Consider the following 27,046-nt stretch of genomic DNA (forward strand, 5'->3'; position numbering starts at 1 on the left):
ATAAGGACAACCGCAGGATTTCGCCGGGAGCGGGTGCTAATCTGAAAAATTGCACCCGCTTCCAGCGAAATCGTGGTCAAATTTCAGCCACAACCACGTCTCACAACCGTGAGATAGGTATATATATAATAAATTATATCCGAACAAGAGCAATGATACCAAAAAACTTAATTGCAATTTCAACGTAGTCTTCAGCGATTTTTCTTTTATCTCCATAGCAAGTAAACATCAACGACTAATAAGCACATGCTAATTAAATAGTTTCTATTTTATTCCTTAACGTATGTATTTGCTTTCAGAATAAGCCTTGAAAAGGACCTAAAAATCAGGTTGAAAAATGTCGGCACAACATTTTTTATAATAAAAAAAACTTTTTATAATAGAAAAGTTTTTTTTTGCACCAAAAAAGTGGAATAGGCCTCAAAAAAACTTTATTTATCACTTACCGCAAAAATACATACATTTATTTATGATCAATTACATTTAACGTGGCTGTTTCATAAATTCTGTTTTTCTTTTACTTTCTCTATTTCTGATGTAATTGTGACAGATGTTTATATTTTGTTTACAACAGATTGGCCTACTGACCCTCATTCGATTCTCAGGTATCAAAGAGAGAGCACGTGTTCGTGGGTGCTGTCAATTTCTGCCACTTACATTTTTCTTGCCTCGATAAGGGTACTGTACGAGTACCGAAACGTCGGTAATGCAATTTTATTTTTTTATTTATGGTTTTTATTTTTATTTTATTGTAATTTGGTAATAATAAAATTAAGAAAAAACGAAAGAAGGAAAAAGAGAAGGAAGGGGATGTTGTTGGCTGCCTTCTCATTTTTATTTTTGTCCGAAAATTTTATTTGTTTTATTTTCACATTACAATAGGATTTTTGATTTTGGTTTATTCTTTGTGGTATAAATTTCGTCGTTGGATTCTTGTTTTATTTAACAGGATTTTGCATCAATTTGATTATTGGACGTTAAATGCGATTTTTAATTTGGATTTTGGTCTAATTTAAATTTCTTAAATTTTAATTAAATAATTTGCAAAATAGCGATATTGTTTATGGCATTTGGTGCAAAGGTCAAAATTGCAAAGTGGTTTATATAGGTCAAACTAAACGTCCGTTAGGAGTAAGGGTTAAAGAACACACGAAAGATATAAATAAGGTCCCTAACAAACAGACAATGCTCACTAAGCATAGTATTCAGAATGATCATTTTTTCGATTTTGATAACGCGAAAATTCTTGCGAATGAATGTCACTATCGCAAATGTTTGATGTTGGCAATGTGTCATATTGCTGGTAATGAGAATGCTGTCAATTTAAGAACCGACGTAGAAAAACTTTCAAAAATATACTATTCTTTTGTAAAGCGAAACAAATTTGGAGAACACGTGGTCACTACGGTTATAGCCTCCTAAAGTGAACAGGCAATCGGTCATCTCAATTTTCAAGTAGAATTACGGCCACAGCCCTTTTAATTAGATTTGAAGCGGAGCGGATGTTTCTAATTTTCTTTATATCGAAAATTATCCTTTTTATATTTACAGAAATTCTGTTTCATAAAAATTCTCAATCGATGATTTTGTGTTTCTTTCCATTAACTTCATCTCAAACTTTAAGTGTGTGTCTCTGTGCGAAGTTTTTCTGATTTTTGCGTTTGTGGGATTACGAAGAGATTTACTTCTCGGCGATCACCGCATCACCAGCACCAGCACCAGCACAGAGAGGAAGTTGACGGTGAAAGAGAGAGAGAGAGAGAGAGAGAGAGAGAAGGAGAGAAAGAGTGAGAGAGAGAGGAGTTGCACGACATGAAAATACTAAGTTTATGCATGAAAACACTTTTTTTTACCAAATACTGAATGTCAAACTTTTAATTTTAATTTAATTTAAATATTATATGTTTAAATCTTATATCTGGAACTGAAGAGGACCCCTATCCGTGGTCGAAACGTTTTCCAATCTAATAATTTAAGAAATGCATGTTTTTTAATTAAGTATTTTCATAAGACCCTAATGCCAATAAAAAATTTCTTCAAACAAATTTAATTATTGGCTGACTTTTGTGACTTTGAACCAAAACAATGTAATTTCTACCAAAATAGATGAATTTTCAACAAAACTATTCAATTTGAACCAAAAAGAATGAATTTTTAAATAAAATTGTTAAATTTTCAACAAAATAATAAAGTTAAGTTTAACTTCAGTTAATCAAAAATTCCCTTACTCTTTGAGTTTTTCCCTGGCTTTCTGGAATTCCCTGTCTTGAAGTAACCCTGCCAACAGAAAAAATTTTGATGGATAGGAATACAAAATTCATACAGAATGAAAATAATGCAATTCAAAAAAAGATGCTGTCAAGTTTTATTATTTTGTAATCTTCTAAAATGTCTCTTTAATTACATTTCCACCGCAGTCCAGCTTGTTTCCAGACCGTTAGGTAGCATTTTGCGTGATTGTTTTATCTTATTTTTACCGAAAGACGCCAAGAGATATTTTCCCAAAAACTTGCAACGTGGAAGACACGAGATCTCTAGAAGCACTTTTCTGTCTGAAGGTGCTCTTAAAGCTACCTTCGTTTCATGAAATCGATGAATATTCAATTTCATTCAGACCGTCTGCTACCTTCCTGCTTCCTTCTGCCACCGTTTCTCTTTGTCTTTCTTTCCGGTTTCGTTCTTTTCTAACTATCGTTCCATTCTTTTTCAAGTCTCCCCCTATCACATTTAATTTTAATTCAAAAGCAATTTTTCCGCAACAATTATTTAGGAAGTAGAATAAGGTTTCACGTAACTTTTCAGGTACATATTATACCTTTTTCCTAAAAGTATATTCTAACTTCTTATATATAATATAGCAATATACCAAATGGGGACTTTACAGAGCATAAAAAGGTCAGATTTACTTTCTTCTTTACCGATACTGAAAATTGCAGAGAAAAAAATATATTTTGGTCATTCCAAATATTCATTTCTTTAATATCACCTGCGCGACCAAAAATGAAGTAGCAGATTAGAGAATAGGTTTAGGAAAGATATTTTCCATTCAATTATGTCAAAAGAAAAAAAAAGAATAAATAAGACCGTATTCAATGTTCTATAAATTCACTGAATATTATTGAAACTAAAAGATATAACAAGTTGAAGATAAAAGTATAAAACATAAAGTTAGAAAGGCTAACAAGCTACCGTTTATCAAATTGACTATTTATACATCGATTTATTGGCTGTAGATTAAGCATCATATGTGAATATTATAATTATGTACTAATTTATGCAGTTTTGAAAAGAAAAGCAAAATTCACGAAAAAATAAAATTAAGAAAAAAATTGGAAAAAGTTCTACTTTGAAAAAACAAATACTGCGTTTCTGGAAGTTTTGGTCTTAACATGGTGTTAACATGGAAAATGATACTTCGGCTGACCCCCACCCACCCTACATGTATCGTGTATTTTGTAAATGACCCCATATTTAGATTGTATAATTGAGCAGCTAAGTTAAACAGCAGCGTACTTTATTTTTAGAAGTCACTTGTTTTTCATTTGCTTTGCACATAACTTCATGAAGAACAAATGAAAAGATGTGACTTCAAACGCTCAATTGCATTGGATTTTATGATAATTAAAATCCTCAAACGTCCTTTTTTATTAAACAGTTTAAACTTCCTTTAACTCAATGTACAGTTATTGCAGTTGGGTTGATTAAGGAAGGTTTTAATGTTCGCGCCTCAGTGCAAACATACTGAAAGACCTTTTTTTATTAGCAATATCGTTCCCCACATAAAGTGCTGTAAGATCTTCTGGTTTCACTCTGTTACATTATTGCAGACTATTTGTTAAAACTTAATCGAAAAATTCTAATCTCCTTCTGGAAAGTCACTCTTTAAAAAATTTTTAATCTAACCATTTGAGATCCCATTGAGATTTTTTATACTATTTGACATACTTCTTTTTTGAAAAACTTGCAATGGCAGGGATCAAAAATTTTTTACTTGTTTCTTCCTCGAGAGATTGGGTTTAACCATAGAATTTGATAGCTTCCTAAAAGTGATCAATCAGCGTCACAAAAAATTGGTGCTACACGGGTTATTGATTTAGGGAAATGCTGAGCACCGATGTTTTTTTTACTCTTTCTAGTTATGTACTTGCAAACAAAAAGTGTGATGTGTCATAGACGTCACTATAGTCACTTTTTTAACGATGAAGGATACTTTTGTCACTTTAATCCATCATTTTTTACTTTAAAAATGCAACTGTTTGGTTAAAAATAATAATTTGTTTTCAAAGTGGATCCAACTATTTTTTTGAATATTCGTATTTTTTATTGAAATATTAGGTAATTTATTTATATTCGAGAATGCAAGTTTAGGTTAAAAGTTAAACTACTTTTCTTTAAACAATTTTTTTGTATTAAAGATTATAATTTTAGTTTAAACTTCATTTCTTTGTTTGAAAAATGAACTATTTTTTTATGGAAAATTCTTCTTTTTGTGTTTAAAAATTAATGGTTTCGACTGAAAATGTAACTATTCTATTATTAGTCGAAAATTCTACTTGTTGGTCGAAAATACATATTTATAGTTAAAAATTCATCTATTGTGTTGAAATTAGAAAATTTTTGTTTGAAAAGTTAGGCATTCAAAACATTTTATATCGATTTTAAAATGGCACTTACATTCATTTTATTTCAAAGAATGAACGTCCCTATCATTCCCCTATTTTTATGAAAAATCACCCCATTCATCTCGTTTTGAGAATATTTTAGGCTTTAAGGTCTGCAATGTTAAAATTATTTAAATTTATAATTTTCTGGTTTTATAGTTCCTATTGCAAAGCATCGAAATATAAATAGCATAGTTACGTGTTTAATGTATATTTAGTTTGTAATAAAATGAATTACGATTTATCTAAATATTGCTTGTAAATTTGTCAAATAAAATTTGTGTAAGCTGTAGTAACCTTTAGTCACTTTTTAGCTTAAATTAGTCACTCGTTTTACACTTATTCCCAGTACATTAGTCTGTGGCAGCCCGGAATTCTGCAAAACATTAATTACTCCTTTGGATGAAATTTATTTCAACTTGGCAATTCAGAATTTCCCCAAATAAAACTAATTACCCAAAAACAATTTCTGCTGCATATTACAATAATACTAAACTCTTATTTCAGTAATGTGTAAAGTAGTAAGTTACATTGCCGTGAAACGGTTAGACTAGTACGTCTGTTATTACATAAGTTATAGCAAAGCTTTGGTTATAGCTACTTACAAGTGTCCTAAATTTAATGTAACTATAACTTAGGCAACAAAAGCATTTCCAAAGAAACTGTACATGTTGAGAATGCATACTAAAATTCGCATACAAATAAGCCTAGTGTTTTAGGTACACAAAACCCGTTTTTCAGCTCCGAGTAATCTGTCATGACTGTCAGTGCAGTACAGCTGCTCACAAAACTGTAGCTTGTTCTTTCATAGTTGAAAAAATATAAAATTGTTGATAATAAAGTTAAGTATCTTTAATCAAGTGTCTAATGTAGTCAAATATTGTTTATTTTTATACATGCAATTTTTAATTTAATTGAAAACTTTGATGTTTTAAATTGTTCTAATATCGCAATCAGTAAAGTAGGTACAATGCACATGCAACGAAAGGTCAACTGTTTCGATAGGATGATAGCTTTGGAACTGTTAATAAATTATTCATACTATTTTGAACACTTTTTTTACCCCTCCCCATCTTCGCCACTGAACACCATACAAAACTTGACCCCCTTTAGAGCGACGTGTCGTCACAAATACGAACACCCCTCCTCATCATTTGAGGTAACAAGATTTTGTCTTCGATTTCATTTGGATGACCCCTAAAATAAAACATGAAATATACAAGCATATTATTTCAACATATTTCACAGCCTAATATGAATAAGTACCATGTTTAAATCAATGTGAAACTCTTAACATTTCAAGCAAGTGCGTAGCTGAATTTTTAATCATAAAAGGTTAAGATAGTTTAATTTTGAAATAAACTTATGAATCTATAACATAAAAAATTAATTTTCCACAAAGATACTCAACTTTCAACTAAGTATGCAGTTGAATTTTCAATCATGGAAGATTAGCTCTTAACATAAAATATACTTTTTGATATATAGATCAACCAAAAAAAGATTTTTATTTTATTTTTTATTTTTTTTTATTTTTATTTATTTTATATTTCAAGTAAAAAGTATGATAATTTTAGTTTAAAAACAGTTTAATTCAGCGAGAACATACGAATTTTTAACAAATTTTGTATTCAAGAGAGAAAAACAATTTCAACCGAATCGTTGAATTTTCAAATCAAAAAGGTAAATTCTTCAGAAAGCATTTGAATTTTTAGCCCAGAAATACCAATTTTCAACCATAACGTTAATCTTCAACCGCATATCCGAGTAAAAGAGCTTCGACTTGAGTTCGACTTGAGTATGTCTTGAGTTCGTCTCCAAGACATCGATGTCTGGCTGCGTCTCAAAACTGAGTCGAGACATAAGCCTTCGTCTTACTTTTATGGACACGACAGGTAAAACGGCGTTTGCTTGTCTCAAGTCGAGCCTTGTCTCGGCTGCGACGACATTTACTTGTCTCAAGACGAGCCTTGTCTTGGCTGAGATGGTCGAACCTTTTTCGGTATACCCCTTTAACATTTTCTTCAAAAAAATAAAAATTGTAACTTTCTAGAAGGATCTCCTAAGCCGTTAGAAATACGTAAAAACAAACAATATTTTCAGTATCAGTAATTTAATTAATTTTTTACAAAACAGTTGATTTTGCCAACTGAACATATAAATTTTCCACGTTCAAGTTTATTCTCCACCAAATAGTTGAATTTTAAACTGAAAACTATTAATTTTCAATAAAAAATGAAATATTTAAATTAGCCATTAAAAAAGTAGATTGGCAAACAAAGAAATAGATCTTTAACTGATAAAACGTATTTTTTAAAATAGTTTTATTTTCAATAAAATAGTTTAATTATAAATCTAAAATATTAATTTTTTTAACAAAAATAATAAATTTCTAACAAACTACATGAATTTTCAACTGAAATAGATCAATTTTTAATTAACAACGGAACAGTAGTTATGGCATAATGGAAAAGTAATTTTGAACAAAATAGTTAGATTTTTAACCAAAGTGATCTTTAGCTAATAGAACCAATTTATAACAAAGTACTTTAACTTTAAACCAAACAATTAACTTTTCAATCATGAAAATTAATTTTCTATATCCTTACACTCTTTAATTTTCTACCCCTCCACTCCATAAATCCGAAATAGTAACAAAAATTTTCAACCCTTCTTTACATTTACAGTGTAATGAAGTTTTTGAACAGCTCCTTCAAAACTTTTAAAAATTTCTGTATATCTAATAAACTAATTGGGTTGGACAGAAGGAGTTACGGAAATTAAAGTAGCTGTTCTGAACCAGCAATTGTATCTAACGGGTAGTTCAATGTAATAGCTGGTTTAATTCTCCTTATTTGGACTTTCATCAAAAATTAGCTTCCAAAATTACAAATATCAAACTAGTTGAGATTGGTTCATTTACCCCAAATGAACTTACATTCTCCAGCTACAGAATCAGACTACCTAACACTTAGGAGAAAGAATGGTAATTAAATCCCTGAAATCGGAAAACGAGACATCCTGTAAGCAATGAATCTGTTATTAATTAATTGATTAAAGTATCGGCGAAATGAATGTCCACATACATTAAAAATATATTTTAAAAAATTTTAATTGAGTTTTTACCAAATTTAGAATTATCAGTATCATGCGTTCTTCGCACTACAGAATATTTCTGAAAACGAATAGAAAATTATCGAAAATGGACTTCCATATATCATATATATTATTCTCTATTTAATATTTGATGTAAAATGATATAGATAAAACTTAATGGTTTCAGATAATAGCCCACATGATCTGCAGCAGTATATCGTTATGTATCATTCTGATACCCTTAGGTTTACTCTGGCTGGATCGCATGTGAGATTTCCTTCGGGCTATTGTATATTGTGGATTCATATAATTCTTCTTTAATTTTTCATCAAATACATCAAATGAAACACAGGAATGACACTCCTGAGGAATTCTTAAGGAACTTTTAAAAGATCTGCGCATCTTAACTTACAGAAAGAAACCTAGTATAATATTCACCTTGATTTCTGAATATAATTTTTATTTCCAACAGAAATTACCATCACTTGATGAGATTTGTTCAACACATTGGACATGGTTACCATATTAACTTTAATGTATCCGGTTTTGTTTTAATGCGAAAATGTTTGTGTGTAGAATACACATTCGCTGATGTAGCTAACTTAACCTTTACACTTCTATACATAGTACGCAAAAATATGCATATAACCAACGCATCGCACGCAAATCACGCTGTGAGAAGGGGTTTGAAGATTCCTTATATACTAAATGGCGAGAATTCTTAGAATTGTGAGAAACGGCATGGTGCCTAATAACTCGACTTTGAAACATTAAAAATTAAAAGTAAAAATAGGAAAACATTCTGTTTTAATAAGGTCAAAACTGGGATTGAATTAAATTCAAAAATATCCATAGGTTTTTCATTTTTTTAAATCACCTCGTTTCCGCCTCACATTCGGCTTGGTAATACAAGTAATAATGCTAGGACAAAAATTATGGGTACTCTGGACTTGTTACAAATTTTGTATAAATCAAGTATATTATAATACAATTACAAGTACCTGAAATCTTTGTAAAATTTTTATGAATTATTTGTGAATGCTTGGTTTAAAATTTGTGTATGAAATCTTTTGTGTTAGTTTGAAATAATTGACAACTTGAAAAATCTTCTCAAATTTGTTAAAACCTGATTTGATTGTTTAACGTCTTTGAAATATTCATGAAATATTTGAAATCTTTTAAAAGCTTTACAATTTTTGGAAATGTTCGAAATCTTTGTGAAAATTTTGAAATCTGGTGTAAACGCCATATTCAAATCTTCGAAATTCTTGCAATCTTTATGAAATGTTCAAAATCTTTGTGAAATTTTTTGAAATATTTGTGATTTTTTTTTATTCGTTGAACTCATCGAATTCTTTGAAATTTTAGTGAAATATTTTCAAATTTTCCAAATGTTTCACAATCTTTGAATTCTGGTGTACTGTACCCTTTTTAAACTGTTTGAAATCCTTTAAATCTTAGGGAATATTTAAAAGCCTTGTAAAATTGTTGTGAAATATTTTTAAACTAGTGATGTAAACTAGGGAGGTCCAAACAACCGACTTTCGAATAGAGGACATACCCCCTCCCCCATTTTCTGACGTTGTCGGAAAAAAATGCCCTCCAAGTTTCAGCCAAATCGGTTAATATTAAGACGTGCCACAAAGGCCCTGAAAATCCCACAAGATTACATGGGGAACTTTTGGTTTTCGGAGAAATGGGTTTCAGGTTTCTGGATTTAAACTTACACTTGTGGAGCCCCAAAAATACCCCAAAAAAACCCCAAAAAACTGAAATTGACATTTTTGCCAAAAATTTACACATAAATGCTCCGTTTCTCTCTTTTTTCCCGTAAATTATTTTTGTTTGTCAAGTGGAATGGTTTTAAGTATTTTTCAAGTAATTAACAATTGTTTAAACAATTTTTTTTTGTTTAAATAGTTTTTTTGTACTGACTTATTGAAAGGTAGATTTTTTATGTTTGATTGGACAATTAATCATTTTTAGGAATAATGATATTTGTTTTAAGCATTTAGTATTCGTTTAAACAATTTTTTATTATTATTTAATTGTAACATTTTTTTAAAAAGAGGTATAAAACTCTAGTTCAAAAAAAATTTAGTTAGCTTTGCTGCTCATTATCAAATATCGATTTCATTTAGATACTAGTAACTTATTTTGTAATAAATCCTTATTTGTTTAAATAAATTTTGTTTGTTTAAACAATTTTTTCGTAAATAAATGTTTGAAATTTCTGTTTCTCTGTAATTAGGTGGTAATTTGTCATTGTAAAGAGCAAAATTTTTTGTCTAAAGCATTATCGTATTGTTTCATAAATTTACTAAATATTAATATAACATTTTATTGGAAATTGTGATTAAAAAATCTGATGTTTGTCTCAATTCAATTAAATATATTGCTTATTGTTAAATATTTGAACGTTAAGCAAATGCTTTAAATAACTAATTTTTTGTTCATAAAATGGTTTACATTAGTCATGCAAAGTTTTTTTTTTAGTAAGACTTCATTCTATAAAAATTACATTCAATTTTGTCATTCTGAAATTATTTTTATAATTTTTTCCTTTAAATCATTCCCGTAGACACACTCGTTTGTCCTCCGAAACCTCAAAGTAGGTTTTTTTATGTTGATACCGCAGAATAGCTCTTAGTATGCTCAAAGGAATTAGAAATCTTTGAATTTTTTTAACGTTACTGGAAATGAAAACACAACATTTTGCTCTCAAAAATGAAAAATTACCAGACTAATTGCAAAAAACAGAATTATCCAAAAAAATTTTCAGAAAAAAATTGCATAAACGAACAAAATTTGTTTAAACAAATAAGAATTTATTACATAATAAGGTACTAGTATCTAAATGACCCGGATATTTAATAATAAGCAGAAAAGCTAACTAATTTTTTTTTAATAGAGATTTATACCTATTTTTAAGAAAAATTTACAATTAAATAATAATTAATTGTTTAAACAAATACTAAATGCTTGAAACAAAGATCATTAATCCTAAAAATGTCCATTTGTTCAATCAAACATAAAAAATCTACCTTTCAATGAGTGATAGAAAAAAAATTATTTACACAAGGGGAGTAGGCATCAAAATTTAAAGTATTTAAGGGAAATGATTGATTAGAGGCTCCTTAACGAATTCTTAATATCTTCCGCAAGCTAATTTTAAATACAGAAACCTGAATACCATTTTTCCGAAAACCAAAATTTCCCCAAGTTAATCTTATCGGATTTTCAGGGCCTTTGTGGCACGTCTTAATATTAACCGATTTGGCTAAAACTTGGAAGGAATTTTTTCCCGGCAACCACAAGAAATGGTGGTCTTAAAAGGTAAAAAATGGTAAAGTGTAATGAATTTGAAGAACCATCCATGAAAATATAAAAACCACTTCATAAAACATATTTGAACTATTTAATAAGTAGCTAGTAAATAGTGTACCTCAGGGGGCTTCCATAAATCTCATGACCCTAAATGGGGGGCTGAGTGTCAGTAAATATATCACATTAAAGCACTTAGAATAAATTAATAATAAAAAAGACGCAGACGAAATTGCCCTTTCCATGCTTTCAAACTCTTTTTACAATCCGAAATCCTCATTGCCATCCTCTCAGAGAAGGTTTACAATGCAAAAACCTCTTTCCAACTTCCCTGAATCAATAAGTTTTTTTTAAAGAATTCGTTATTCGGGCTTTATCTTTAACACAAAGACCGTGATAAAATCTTGAAAATTAATTAAGGTATTGAAATTTGAAATTAAAATGTAAAATAGTTGTTGTTGGAGTGGTGCTAGCTTTAGGTTCTAAATGAATTAAATTAAATTAGTTAATAATTAAAGCAAACGTCATTCGTTATATTCGTTAATAAACACAGAAAGAAAATATATAACTTTTACCATCAATATATATTTTATTAGCAAATAAGCATTGCATGTGTTATCATTTTCAGTATTGCTTTCTCATTCAATAAAAAAATATATCATAGATGTCTTATATATCGTGATCATAGAAAATACTGCTGTCCAAACTAAAAAGTTATGTGAGTTTGTGCTAAGAACTTTAGTATAAGAACACTTGTTTATTAATACAAGTACCCTTTTTTGGTGAAACGCATGTGCTCTTTCTGATTTTGTAAGAAAAAATGGATTATTTAAACAATTTGTATTAAAAAATGTGCTTGCGGATTTTTCTAGAATCAAATCTTCGCTAAGAAGTACGCAAAGTCGCTTGCGGAGTATTTCGCTGTAAAGTTTTGATTTGTGTAACGAGCAGTGTGCCCTGCCACTTTTGCAAATTTCAGGCACTGCAAAGTACTTTCCATACATTTGTATGTCAATTTTTCGAAAAAATGTCGCTGAAATGTGTTTTTCTGTTGTAGGGCAGAATAGATCACATACATTCTTTTTCAAGTCTTTTTTTTATAACTATACTTATGCGTAAATCTACAATAAATTCAAACAAATTCTCTATAAGGAAGCGCACCGTTCATGAAATTATCACAATTAAAGATTCACCCTATAATTAATGCGCTCAAACTTATTTTTAGCGACTTTTCTTGCATAATAATAAGAGTTTTTAATTTTTGAGCATGTGAGAAAATATATGGAAAAAGAATTCTTGAGGCGAACGAGTGAATCGAGAATATATTAAACTCAAAGAAAGTGTACGCTTGGATTAGGTAAAATGTTTAGTTAGAAGAGTTAAACATTTGGTTACTTCATATAAATTGTTCTCGTAAACCAGTGATTTGGACAAAATTGCTAAGTTCGGAAGTTTATTATTTTCGACAGATTATGTATGATTGTATTATCTTCAGATTAGAAAAAAAATTTAGTTAGTAATGAAATATATTAACTTACAGTAGGCAATCTTTTGTCTGGTATCGCGAAAACGAATTTCCCTGAAATCCGTGTAATGCATTTGGAGGTCAAGTTTTTTTTATCGCGTTTCTTGATATTTCAATATATTTATCGCCTACAAACGAAACAAATGTAAATTATTATTACTGCATCATAAACTCCATTTATTATTTACTTTCGCGCACATTTTAAGTGGTAAAAAGCGTTCAATTGTCCAAAGTAAATCTCAACTGTCACTGCTCCCGATTAGACCGTCGCCTTTTTATTTCGCTGCTCCCATAATGCACCAGCGCTCTTCCGATAATTGCTTCAGACACCTATTCTTAATATCCCTATTACAAATATACTTATTAGGGGTTTGACTATACGATATCCCTGGTATATGGAAAATGGTCAAGGATATTCATTTTCGCTTATCCAGGCATCTTTCTAAATTCCTTCGTTCGTTTTCAGCTAAATGTTTAATAATAATATCCCTGTCACAGCTCAATTTTTTGACCGTGTATGATTATTTTACATTCGCAGGCGGTTTAACATCCTTGGCAGCCAAACTCCCTCATTTAAATAATAATATAATGTAGAATCTTGCAATGTAGAATATCGCGATTTTATGCTATTATAATGTGATAATTACGATATATAGCGCAGGAATTACGGTATATATTGCAATTCTTGCGATATTGTTTTCTCCGTGCAGTCAGTGAATTTGTGCAATGAAACCTAAGCGCTAAATCGCTTTGTCACCGCAACTTGTTGCGGTTCGAAAGCTTGAAACCTTCTCTAATCGAGCTGGATGACTATCAGATCCGTACACGTGGGGTGAAACTACATTGTCTCGGAAGTAGACCACAAATCTGTATACGTCATTACTATTATCTAGTAGGCGGTGTATATTATCCTTCCCGGATCAATGGAGCTTTCCACTTCTCCTACCGTAAGAAATTTCTGCGTCCGCGCACTTGTAACGTTACTTATTGCGTAAAAGGGTATACGGGATCTCCGCCATCCTATGGGAAAAGGCCGTAACTAGAAAACCACTGAAAGGAGGAAACCGAAGAAAATATTTGAATCTGTTTTTCCCTATATTCAGTTTAATACAATACATATGTAAATAGTATGCAGATAGTTATTGAATAATTTCGGTGCGATATACCCATTTATGAAAAAAAGGAACAAAAATTAGTGGTAGATAATGCCGTCTTGCGTAAAAGTTGTCTTCGAATTCAAGCAGAGATTCTGTAGTTACTCCCGATTTTTTTGCAGGTGGAGCTTTTAGTACCTTATGCCACTATGTATAATTCGGGAACAATTTTCCATTCACAGTTCTTGAAATCACTAATTTTCACTAAAGGAAGAAGTGAACAGCCATTAAAATTTTTCTTTAATAAATGCAAAAATACGCAGATATTACTCATTGTTCGTAAATAAGGTTGTCTCTTCAAAGCAAGGTTATTATTAATTTATAGCACGGATTAGTCCGTCACCATGGAGGAAGGGGGGGGGGCACATAAGAAACTGACTGAACTTACGATGTCTTCCTAAAACAGGTATGAGGACAAGTCCTGCATCGCCCGCCTGATCTTTAATTCCTCATCTACCCTCTAAAGTCTGACCTTCTTCGACAACTCCTTCTCTATATCCGATTATTCGCTTTTTTTTATCCTGGGAAAATCTGGGCTATTCGAGCCTCTATTCACCCCCCTTCCACCTATCAACCTCTTGGATGCGCTTGCGCTGCTCTGTACACGACCTGTAGCATATGTGTGTACCTGACACGAATTTATACACGTTCAGAGAATAGCCTGCCATTCATGACGGGCTAAACGTAGTGCCGCGTCGCGGTCGTGGACTGCGCAGTCAACTAGGCTGCGAGAATAACACACCTCCTCATTCACGACGCCTTGAGACCGCGCGGTAGACTTTGTGTGCTATGTATTTTTAGAGAAAATGTAATCAGGCTGAGGTTAGCTTTGATACACTTTCACATGAGTCGTTACAGAAGTTCGATAGACAAAAATTAGGGCAGTCAATGTATATACCACTTTCAATTATTAAGCATACACTAAACTCTCGTTTTCAGTCCAAAGTCGAGGGTTGACTTTAAATAGTTTTTGACTGAATTCGGGGGGTCGAAACGTAAACAGCCAGGGCCGCTTGAACCGCTTGCAATTGGAATGCATGCTATTGCACAATATACTTGATTGATTACTCGCACACTGCGGACATTCCCAGACGAGAGTCGCAACCGCTCTCGCCCTGCTCCCTAGGGGAACTGCGTGGGGCAAAAATAAAAATGAAATAATCTCGGCCTTCTGGAAAGGCCGAGAACGGGGGGACTGGAAACAAGAGTTTGATGTAATTCAAAGTTTGTGAATGTTCTATATCAGGGTTCTGTATCAAGAATAATCAGCTTTACCACGAAGTCACTTTTCTTACTTTTTGAAGATCAAGTCAATATAGTATATTTTAAAATCTCTCAAGGTATTTTAAAGATTTTCAAATACTTTAAGGTATTCCCAAAGATTTTAAAGGATGAAAAATGTTAGGACATTTAAAAAGATTCCAAGGAATTTTCAATTATTTAAAATAAATTTTAAGAGATTTCAAAATATATTAAAGGTTTTGAAACATCTACGGGTATTTTTAAATAGATTTAAATAATTTTAAGTGATTCCATAGGATTTAAAATATTTTACGGTAAAAATCTATTATACTTTTGCATCTTGTAATTGAAAATTAGGATTTAAATCAACGTTTAAAAACGAGAAAACGTGCGCCGCAATCTAATAAAAATCCACTCCATTTTTTCTTTGAACTGGATGATTTCTTGCAAACATACTTTTCACGCCTCAACGCTTTTTCGGAAAAAGTTAAAATTCTAAAAATGAGGATCAAAGAAGATTTAAAAAATAATAGAAGAAAAGGGTAAACAGGAGACAGACGTAGTTTTCCTCAAAATGTGCACCATTCCTTCATGTCCTAAAATGTTTAAAAACAGTCCTGCCGAGGAAAAATGTTGTTAAAGCGAAATTACTAGAAAAATTCAATTTTATTGTCGTCATTAAATTCTTACTAGTTCTTATCGTATTTTTGTACAAAAAGATTTTTCTAGTACTTTTTTCCACATTTGAACTTCTGAACAATGTTGAGAAAAGTTTGCAGTTTATTGATTTGTCTCAGCCGCAGACACGGCAAGCCTCAATTGAGCTAAAGCCAAACGTGCTGGCAGTCCAGATTTTTTTACTTGTTTTTTTATTTATAACTTATTTTGAGTCCAATTAGAGATTGGAAAACGCAAAAATTATGCTTATTTAAAACATCTCTTTTTTCCGGAAAAACGGGTTTTTTTAAGAATTTTAAACTTTTTTGCACAAGAAAAATTAATTTTTTTTATTGAAATTAATTAAAATAAGAATGAGCTTTTAACATCAATACTTATATTATTGAATAATCAATTTTAATTAATATTACAGCGAGTTAGGACTGTTACATGCACATAGGGTGGCTCAAAAACGCTTTTTTCAGACGCAACAATCCCCCCCATTTCATTCCAAATCCGAAAAAAGAAATTCCGTCATTTTTTATTTTAAGTTTTTATTTTAACAGGTGCAGGTTTTTACTTGAAGTTTCCCATGTAAAAAGCATGGGTAAAATCACTTCTTTAAGTTTCTGGAATTATTTTTGAGGGTTTGAAAAAATGTGACGAGAAAGTAAAGGGGCTTGTAGAGAATTATCCAATAAAGAATTTAATGCATTAGACATATGAGTTTGACACCCCTAACACACCCCAACGAGTACCTCAAAAGTACCCTCAAAACAAAAATTATCAATACTTCATTAAATTGACCTTTTGAGCACTATATTCTGGTATTTTTTTACTTAAAATTAATTATGTTGGTCTAGTGGAATATTTATTATCATTGGATAATTAATTTTAATTACAGTGAAAGTCTTCAATAGCCCTCCCTTCTATAGCCTTTTCGAGAATTGACGCCCCGCCGCATATAGGTGTAACAGGTGCTGCGCGGGGTGCGCGGGATCTGCGGCTATCACTCAGGCAAGCAGTCTGGCATGAACAAATAAAAGCGGAGCAGGTTATAATGATTTAATTGTCACCCACCGTCAGCCACGAAATCGGGGCTATAGAAGAGTTTCGCTGTATTTAAACAAATTGATTTTTTTTTCGAAACTTCGATTTTTCCCCTTCGAAAAAACTGCGTTTGGGGAAAAATGCATGTAAAGTTGGAAATAATTGTTCGCAGGAACAAATAAATTTGTATAGAAAATCTTCTTCCCACAAAGCATACCTTATAAAAGGTGTACGTATCCGGAAGAAACATGAGAAACTATGACATTGCGAAGATGTGCACTTTTTGCAGTGATATATGGTTCAAATATGTTAAACTACTATTTTCATTAAAAAATTAACAAAATGTGCCCTTGGATACGATGGCCAACGATTAAATCAAACTCTGGGGATACATGAACAGCTATTCCTATCTTGAAATAAAAATTTGTCAATCTAAGCTTTAAAGAGTTGCAAAAAGGCTTTTGAATACTCAAGAAGGTAGTCAGAGACAAAGGAAACGTTGACAATTTAAAAGATTTACTATCCGCTTTAGCAACATAATCTTCCAAAATTGTTTCATCTCGCTCAGGTAACTTGAATGAGAAATAGTAGAGGAGAGTACTCGAATATGAGATATTCTCGTAATATGAGAAAGCGGGGTATCAGCTAAACTAAGAGACCCACTCTGTTGGTTCTATCACTAACTTGTAGCCCTTGAAGAAAGAGTAATTTCGTGGTATAATCCATTTTTCATTGGGCTTTTAAAGATTATAGGCGAACTTTTTGTGAAATCGATGGTGGTCAAGATCTTGGAAGGGAATTCTTTAAACCCTATTTATTATTCATTAAATATGTATTTAGCAGTAAAGTTTGTCTGGAGTGATGGGGATTGAATAACTCAGTAGGAAAATATCGATAGTGTTGAAGTTTTTCATTGTACAGGTCAGACATAGTAAGTGCATAGTTGCACGGTGTGGTTCTCATAATATGAGATACCTGTGGTTTTTATAACACTGTGACTGCGCGGAGGAAATTGGTTACAAAAGTGTTTGTGACTCTCTGCCCCACTCAATTTTCTTTTGCATCAAAAACAAAATAAATGAGTATTTCTTGTAGAAAACAAAAATCATATTTGAAGGTTCCGCTAGCCCAATAAGTTTAGGCTTATCGCGACTTTCCATCAAGAAAAAATATATTTTTGTAAATTTTATTCAGAATAGTCAATATTAGCTGTTTCAAGTTGAACCTCAAAGTTTATCTATTCATAACTAGCCATAGGATACAAATTATTAATTACTTTTTGAATTTCACCCCCATCCGTTTGACAGGGTCCAAAAAACCTTTATATTTGAAAAATTACTTACTGCTGATAAACTGATGTTTAAATAAAATTTTTAAATAATTTATTACTGTTTATAGCAATTTTATCTTAGATTCGAGTCAAAAAGTCGCGGTTTTTCCGAAAAGTTCAATTTGTTACTTAAAACAAGGCAATAAATTTGTGGTTTTTTAAGAAATTTTGTTCTTTTTTCTACTTTTTAATTAGAGTAAGGTTATACTTAATTAAGATTGACAATCATAATTTGATAACAATTTATTATTATTTTTAATAATATTCTTCTAGAATACTGCTATATAGTCGCGGCTTTATCTGAAATTTGCTTATTTTTTCCATTTTTCAGTTAGAGTCAGGTAATAAATTAATTCAGTTTAACAATACTAATTGTTCAAACAATTTATTATTAGTTTTTAATAATATTGTCTTTGAATAATGCTACAAAGTTGCGATTTTTTTCTTTAATTTTCAGCTGTTTGTCCACTTTGCAGTTAAAATGAACTAATAATTTAAGAAAGTTAAAAACGTATGTTTTTAAACAATATATTGTCTATAACTATCTTCTCTTAGAGTAATACTAGAAAGTTGTGGTTTCTCTGAAATTTTCAACCTTTTATTAACCTTTTAACAAACCGAATGATCATATACATTATGAACAAAGCTATGCTACTAACAATTCAAAGGGCAAAAATGGTTTTAACTGTCTATTTCTTTTATGAATATTTTTTTCTAAAATAAATTTTTATTACTAAGAAGTCAATGAGAAGTTGAAAATTTAAGAAAAAAAATAAACCTTTAATAAACTTTAATAAACTTTAATAAACTTTATGAAAATATAGCATTAAGCAATGATAAGTTATTTAAACAACTATGTTTGATAACTTTATATTGTTATCGTTATAAATAATAATTTATTTTTTGAACAATTATTCTTGTCGACTTAAATAATTTATTTCCCCACTCTAAATAAAATGCTGAAAAAATCGAAAAACAACGACTTTCTAACTATATTCTGAAAGAAAATTGCTATGAACAAAAATAAATTGTTTTAACAATTAAGAAAGTAATATTTTATGTTTTGGGAACAATTTGTGCGTCCTTTTTTTATAGGAAATACTTGTTCAATGTCGTGGAGCTTGCGGATCCTCTGAATATCATTTTTTTCAAAAAGAAATACTTATTCATTTGTTGGTGGATTCGCACAAATTTAGAGGGGATAAGATTACAAATTCGAGATAAAAAATTAGGCCACCCTAGCCTACATGTACCAAAAAGATGCGGCTATTCGCACCAAATTTTTTCTTTATAAAAGTTAAGGAAAAATTTAATATGAAATCACTGTTGTATATTTTGATTAAAAAAAGAGAGATATCGAGGAATTATTGTCGAAAGCAAAAAGTGTGAACGAAGAAATGAAAAGAAAGCAAAACTTACTAATTACAATACATGATTTGTTCAACTCAAAAAATTCTTTGTTTGCTACTTCTTTTCAAAAAAAAAGTATTTTTATAAAAATATTCATGTAACGTCTTTCATGTCTGCTTATACAGGGAATGATTGATCATATCCTTTACTGGAAGTTAGTTACAGAAATATAATTATGTGGTATACGTATTTGCTCATACTTATGATATTTGTTGTACAAGTGATACATAAACTGCATGATCTGATGCAACAACTTGAAGGAAAATGCATCTATGCAAATGCAAGAGCAACTTGAACTATCCAGCTGATTCAGCTCACGTTGTTCATCCCTTAGTTTATAGCTTTCCTAAGCACATCAATCTATTATGAATAATGGATATTTTTTGCGAATATATTCTCAATAAGAGATAGTGTAGCAAAAATTTTGAATTTCAGTTGAACTTAAAGTAAAGTTAACAAAAAATTTCTTCTATTAATTTGACTTATTTCCATTTTAAATAGGCCCTTTTAATCTTTCTAACTGTGGAGTAAATTTTTTAATCAATTATAAATTACTTAACTCTGTCAAAATGAATCCTATTTTATTAGCGTCATATTTAGAGTTTCAACCTCCTCAAATCAGCTATATAATATCTTTGTTTAAAATAATTATTTATTCATACAATTAAGTACAATTAAGAGAACATTTAAATATATTCGACTAATGATTTTATGTATATATACATAAAATCATTAGTGGAATATGGAGTTAATTAAATTAGTGGAATAAACCATAAATTCAGGATATAAGATGTAATAAACGTCATTTTGGTAAACTTTGGCTCACTTTTATTAAGTTCGGCTATTACTTTATTATTGCAGAAAGCCTTGGCGGAAAACACGAGAGAAGTTTGCTAAATAACCTACTAGCGAATTATAATACCCTGGAGAGGCCGGTCGCTAACGAAAGTGAACCTCTTGAAGTGAAATTTGGCATCACATTACAGCAAATCATCGATGTGGTAAGTTAATAAACGAAAATTCTATCTATTTTTTCATTATATTGCATTTCATTTATCATACCGCAAAAAAGATAAAATGTTATATAAGACATTTTCTAAGTTTTAATTTGTTTCCATAATTAAGAATATTTTCTCTTTTTAATTTTTTATAATAATAAGCAAATTGTGATATATATATATAAGTATAATTAAATATTTGTTTCCAAAATTTTTTATTTTGTCCTTACTATAATTAATGCTTTGAATATGAATTTGAAACTATACTTTCGAATGCACTTAAACTTGTTGGTATAAGATATGTATCCCCCTCCATTATTAGATTGAATAAATTTATCTCGATTGATCACTGGGGTTATAAATGACTAAAAATTCACAATTATTTTGCGACGTTTCGTCAGATTGGTTTACTCACCTCTTCAGGCTAGAGTTTTATTAGAAAACACAAAGGTATAAAACAAGTACAGCCAAAAAAATTTTCCCCCGTAATTGAAAAAAAAATATTAAAAAAAAATAAATTTACCTTATAAAAATAAATTAAAGTTTCACATTTGTAATAAAAGATAAAGTTGAAAAATTCAACTAGCCAGAGAATAAATTTTGACGTTATCACATCGTCTGTGAGGTGAGGAAGATGACTGGCTATCATTAGATGCAGAGGGGGTATTTAAATTAACAAGCATGTACTTTCAGGAGCTGATCTCGTATCCCATGACAAAATAAATACCGTAAGAAAGAAATAATGATTTTTCATTATTTAATACTGTATTGTACATGTGATTCGAAGTATGAATATCCTCTTTTTTGTAATGCTATTTTTGTAAACAACCTTGGTTTATTCCCATTTTACAGTCTTATCTTTACCTAGTCTGATGACAGATGGTAAGGAGGCTTTTATCGATAGAATTGTAGATCTGTTAAATTTTTTGAGTAAACGAGAAGTTTTATCAAAAAAATTAGTTAGGAAAGATTTTCAATTTTTGTTTACGAACTTTAATTTGTCGTTTAATAAAACTTATCGGATAATCATTGTTCATCAATATTTTTGTAATAATTTTTAAATTTTGAGAGTGCAGTTGCTTGTGCGATTACTTCATTGACCTGTCAAAATGGTTGAATACGATGTTCTTATTTACTTGGGTTGGATGACCTGAAAAATATGTAATCGCTCTGTCTGATAAAGAAGGTTGTTGGTTCCAGTTAGTGATAATGTTATTGTTATCTTTCGTAAGAGAAATGTTTAAAAAATAAAGAATATTCTTTTCTTCAAGATCAAAGGTAAATTGCAAATTATTATTGTAAGAATTGAAAATGTGAGTAATTAATTGAATATGATCCCCTTTGACACTTAAGATCGTGCCGTCCAAATATCTAAAATAAAAGGGGAGCTGTATATTGTATTTTTCTTTTAATATTTTCAAACAACTATTTTCCAGATCATCCATAACCATATCTGCAAGTAAAGGTGAAATGGGTGATCCCATCGGAGTACCATGAATTTGTTGGTAAATATTATCATTGAAAATAAAATAAGTATTGCCATACAGAAATTTTATACAACTTCTCATATCATCGAAAGGGATTTTGCAATTGGTTTAAATATCGCGAAATCTTCTATCAATGTTGGTTCAAGAACCTGTCTGATAAACAAATTATGCTAGAGGTTATTGATACTGTTTCTCTAGGTCTGAATCATTATATACCATCTACATTTTTTACTAAAGATGCGATCAATACTATTAAAAATTTATAAATATCACTAAAATTGTTAGACATCAATTATTTCATTAGAAACGAAATAAGTAATAATGTGACGAATAATATATGTAATATTAAGAATCAAGACACTAACATCTCTGTCGAAGAAAGGTATTTTGCCAAAAAATTAAAAACAACAAAAACGTTTATCCAAAAGAATTCAGATATCTTTTTTACAATTTGAAGATAAGGGAAATCTAACAGTTTGCATGAAAAAAATAGATTGTTTTTAAAAATGCACTGCCTATTACTAGATTGTAATACTTATGTAACAATAAATAATAACCCCTTAAGAAATTACAAGAGAATACTTGAAGAATACTAAAAAATTTGAACGATAATAATTTGTGACAATTTAAATATCATAACAATGATTTAACTTTAAGCAACACTACACTTATAGCTACAGGTTACGGTTCGCCTAAGATCCATAAGAAGGACATACGACTTCGTCTTATAATTTCATTGATAAATAGTCGAACTCATCTTTTAGCTAAAATTATATATAATGATCTAAAAAATTGTATAAAAAGTCCTTAGTCAAACATTAAATATAGCCTTGATGAGAAAGAAAAATTAAATAATTTAGTAATAGACAGTGATCACATTTTTATGTTCTTAGATGTCAGTTCTTTATGTACTAATGTCCGTTGTTTGTTGGTGATTGAGAGCCTTAATAAAAGATTTCACGATATTGAAACCAATTGCAAAATCCCTTTGGATGGTACTCTGATGGGTTCACCCATTTTACCTTTACTTGAAGATGGTTATGGATGATCTAGAAAATAGTTGTTTAAAAACATTAAAAGAAAAATACATTATACAGCTCCCCTTTTATTTTAGATACTTGGACGACACGATACGAGATCAGTTCCTAAAAGTACATGCTTCTTAATATAAGTACCCCCTCTGCTTCTAGTGATAGCCATACATCGCCTTTACCTTACAGGCGAGGTGTTAACATCAAAATTTGTTCTCTGACTAGTTACATTTTTTAACTTTATCTTTTATTACAAATGTGAAACTTTAATTTATTTTTATAAGGTAAATTTATTAAAAATAAATTTTTTAAATCAATTCCGGGAAAATTTTTTTTTACTATACTTGTTTTATATATTGGTAATTTTTAATAAAATTGTTTCTATATTTCAAGCTTGATCGTCTAAAATACAGTCAAGCCTCTCAATCTCTCAGGGCTATAGGGGATATTTTTCTCGGAAGCGTGCTACCCCCACCAACGTTCTCCGCACCTCGAGACTTTTGAATGATCTGCTTCTGAACAAGGCGCTCTTTGCTGCATATAATATATGTGATATAGTGCGAGCCATATACATTAGAGTCATACAAAGATACATTGAAACATTTTTTGTTACTTTAGAGGGCAAGCCTGCTCCAAAAAAGTTTCCATTTTTTTTAGTTAACATGGGGAAATTTTAAATTTTCGAAAATCTGAATTCGTACTTCGGAATTTGATCGAAACGTCCCAAGTTTTTTAGAAATGGTAGAGGAATTTCTACGGAATAAAATCATGCTAACAACTTTTATTTTTTACACCCCCCCCCCCCCCCCCCCCCCCCCCCCGCCAGTGCCCCAAATATGACCCGAGAATTTAAAAAAACTACATTTTTACGTATTCTTGTTAATTTTCAGCAATATCTGTCGTTTTTTTCATAAAAATAATTACTGATCGGCAATTTGAATATGTTCTATGACATTTTTAATCATTTTGAATTGTTTAAATTAATGTAACTTATTTGAACAATTATTTATTCCCAAATTTTATAAATAATCGTATTTTCTGATTTAAATATAATCGTTAGTCAATGTTTGGAGCAGTAATTTTGGTTCAAAACATGATGTAATTATATAAACAATTTATTATGGTTTATTTTTTAAATTTCTAAAAATTGACCCAGAGATGCCCACTTTTTTCTTAAATTGGTATCATATGCTACTTTTTGTTGAATAATTGCAGGAATTTTTGCATACTTCTTCTAATGTTAAGTAAAAAGAAATTGTGGGATATTAACAATAATATGTAAAATGTAATTTTTGGACTCTTGGGTCATGTTTTGTGCGCTTTGGGAGAAGGAGGCTATATGCGGCTTAAAAATAAAATTTATTAGTATGGTCTTATTTCGCAGACATTCCTCTTCAATCCCTTATTATTTAAATTTCAAAGAAAAATTTCGGATTTTCTTTCTCCGGAAATGGAAACTTATGGGGAGGGGGGGATTTCCATGTTGCTCGAAAAGCGTTTTTTGGACCATCCCTAATACACATGTATAGTATGCAGGATAAGAACTTCACGTTTGGTGTAAAATACATTCCACACTCGTTTTTAAATCATTTGAAACCGAATTATTATGGTATTTATATTTTTATTCTAAGAATTGGACGGCTGAATGATTCATTTCCTACGATTGCTGGATTACCAGAAAAGAAAAAAAAATGCATATGCTTTCCTAAGCGAAAAAAATTATATATAATTTATATATATAGTGTGAAGTTTTATATATAATATTCATTTTTTTTTATACAAAAAATATATAAAACAAATGAATATTATATATAATACTTCACACTATATATACACTATATAAAATATTTCCGCTTGAGTTAATTTTTTCGAAAAAAAATGTCTCTTGGATTACAATGATGAATCTGATTATCAAACTATGTATATACTAAAATATATTTCTTCTAAAGAAAAATGTAATTTCCTCAATTCGAAAAAATAATTTTATCGCAGATATTATAAATTCGTATTAATTTATATATGATTTTATAGTGGCAGAATATAATTAATTCTCAATTCATGCTTGCTACGATTTGCAATATGAATGTACGTAAGTACAATGCATACGCAGATTTATTTTGGTCGCGAGCGCCCCATTGAGAGGCAATGCTTTGAAATCTCCCTCGGTCAACGCGGAGTCTAGAAGGAGGGGGTAACATTCAAGCGCAGTTGAGGAGAAGGCGCCTTATTGAGAGGCGCCCTACAAAGAGGCTCGATTGTACAGTCAAATCTGGATGTAGTGTCGGGTTTGGGGCTGACCGTAATTATACATCAAGAGTCTTTGAACTCTTTGTCTCTTTCTTGTTTCTCTCTCTATTTTGGCACGGCTGAATGAACACCGCAATTCCCTGTGCAGCTACTCTTACCCGTTCGCGCGGCGCGGCGTGGTGACAATTCTCGAAAAAACTCAATCCAGACATTTAACTGTATTTGACATTTGAAAAATATTTAGTTTGAACAAGATCAGCAAAAAAATGGGTTAGCCTCAATTTTTATTTAAATCCTAAGTATGTTAGTTTATAATTGACCAAATAAACATTTTTATTTTTCTTATTTGTAACACTTAAATATAAAATTCGACTTTTTAATTTTTAAACTTTGTACATTTTAAATGTACATTATTTGTTATATCTCAAAATCTTATTGACTTATAACTTGTGAATTTCACATATCATATTGAAAAGAAAAAATACGTGTCTTCTATTTTTGTGTTAAAATCAAGAAAAATATAACTTTGAGTGAATTTAAATTTCAGTGGTAAATCTGACATGGAATGACCCATATATAAAGTTCATTTGTCTTATACAAAAAACGTATGAAACAAATGACTGTTTTATATAACAGTTCACACTATGTATAAACTATACATAATATTTTCGCCTGGATAGTTTCATGATATTAAGTGAATTCTTTATTTAGTACCTTCTCGTTCGAGAAATATCGGTCACGATTATAGGGATGTTTCAAAAGCATAGTTGCTCGAGTAATCGTGACCGGTTCCGAACACTAGGGCGACTTTGTTAACATTTTTTTCCATATTTCAATACAAATAATAATTTAATTAATTTTAAAAAGGCGTGAAATGAACTTGGAGAACTGATTGGTTACTGTGAGCAGTAATCGTAATATAAGTTAGTGCTTAAAACTGAAGAAGGTGATGTAGAATATTGGCATGACTTTAGTGATTTCATTATCAATTTTGTAGTTTATCATTTTTGAGTTAAACTAATATTCATTGAGTAGTTTTTCATTAGCTAAAATTAATCTATACTGCATAATATGAAGAAAAATGTGTAACACATATATAATTATTGATAGTTTTAATATTTTGACAACGTAAACAGAACATTACATCCAAATAAACATGATTTTTTTAGTGACTCCAATTTATAAAATTCTCCATTGTATTTATAATACAAAATACAAAAATACACTTAAAATACATCTCCAAATCGCTAAAAACTGATTTCAAGAAAACTTAATCTTTTTCACGAAGACTGGGACAATGACTCACGATTAATAGTACATTGCGAATTTGGAAATCACGATAACTGGGACATTGGTGCTTTTTGACTTTAAATTGTTTATAAATAAAAAGTAATTTAAAAAAAAATGTAAAAACCATTTTTACAATATTCTATTTTGTTTAATGCTTCAATCAGTACCAATCATTTTTTAAATAATCCTTCCAAAACAATTTTCTAAATATTTGATGTCAATGAAATGTCTTATGGTCACAATTACTGGGACGTTTACCTTAATACTTTTTTTTAAATAGTATATAAAATTACTATAAAATAATTTTGTTTAATGGCGTTTATGTTAAATGGTCTATAGTTTTTTGCACTTGAAGCTTGTTGCACTGATATAGTTATTTTTCTCTTACGATATATTTTTATTTTGTTGCAAAAAAACTTCTATATATTTTTGACGAGACATAGTAGACATTGTAGAGATTTGGTAAAGAAAAACACATGGTGAAACATCACGAAGATACAATCGAAAATATTTGGAAGTTTCTTATTTCTCCTTGATTTTATCA

General features: G+C 30.2%; 1 protein-coding gene across 1 annotated transcript in view; it reads left to right on the forward strand.

Annotated features, from left to right (window-relative positions):
• Window positions 1-27,046, forward strand: part of LOC117170665 (neuronal acetylcholine receptor subunit alpha-7) — a 390,031-nt gene that overhangs the window by 145,459 nt on the left and 217,526 nt on the right. Inside the window, exon 2 of the mRNA XM_033357593.1 lies at window positions 20,311-20,450. Coding sequence (XP_033213484.1) covers window positions 20,311-20,450 — 140 coding nt within the window. The remainder of the gene's footprint in view (window positions 1-20,310; window positions 20,451-27,046) is intronic.

This window comes from Belonocnema kinseyi, chromosome 4 (assembly GCF_010883055.1).
Source record: "Belonocnema kinseyi isolate 2016_QV_RU_SX_M_011 chromosome 4, B_treatae_v1, whole genome shotgun sequence".
Taxonomy (NCBI): Eukaryota; Metazoa; Arthropoda; class Insecta; order Hymenoptera; family Cynipidae; genus Belonocnema; species Belonocnema kinseyi.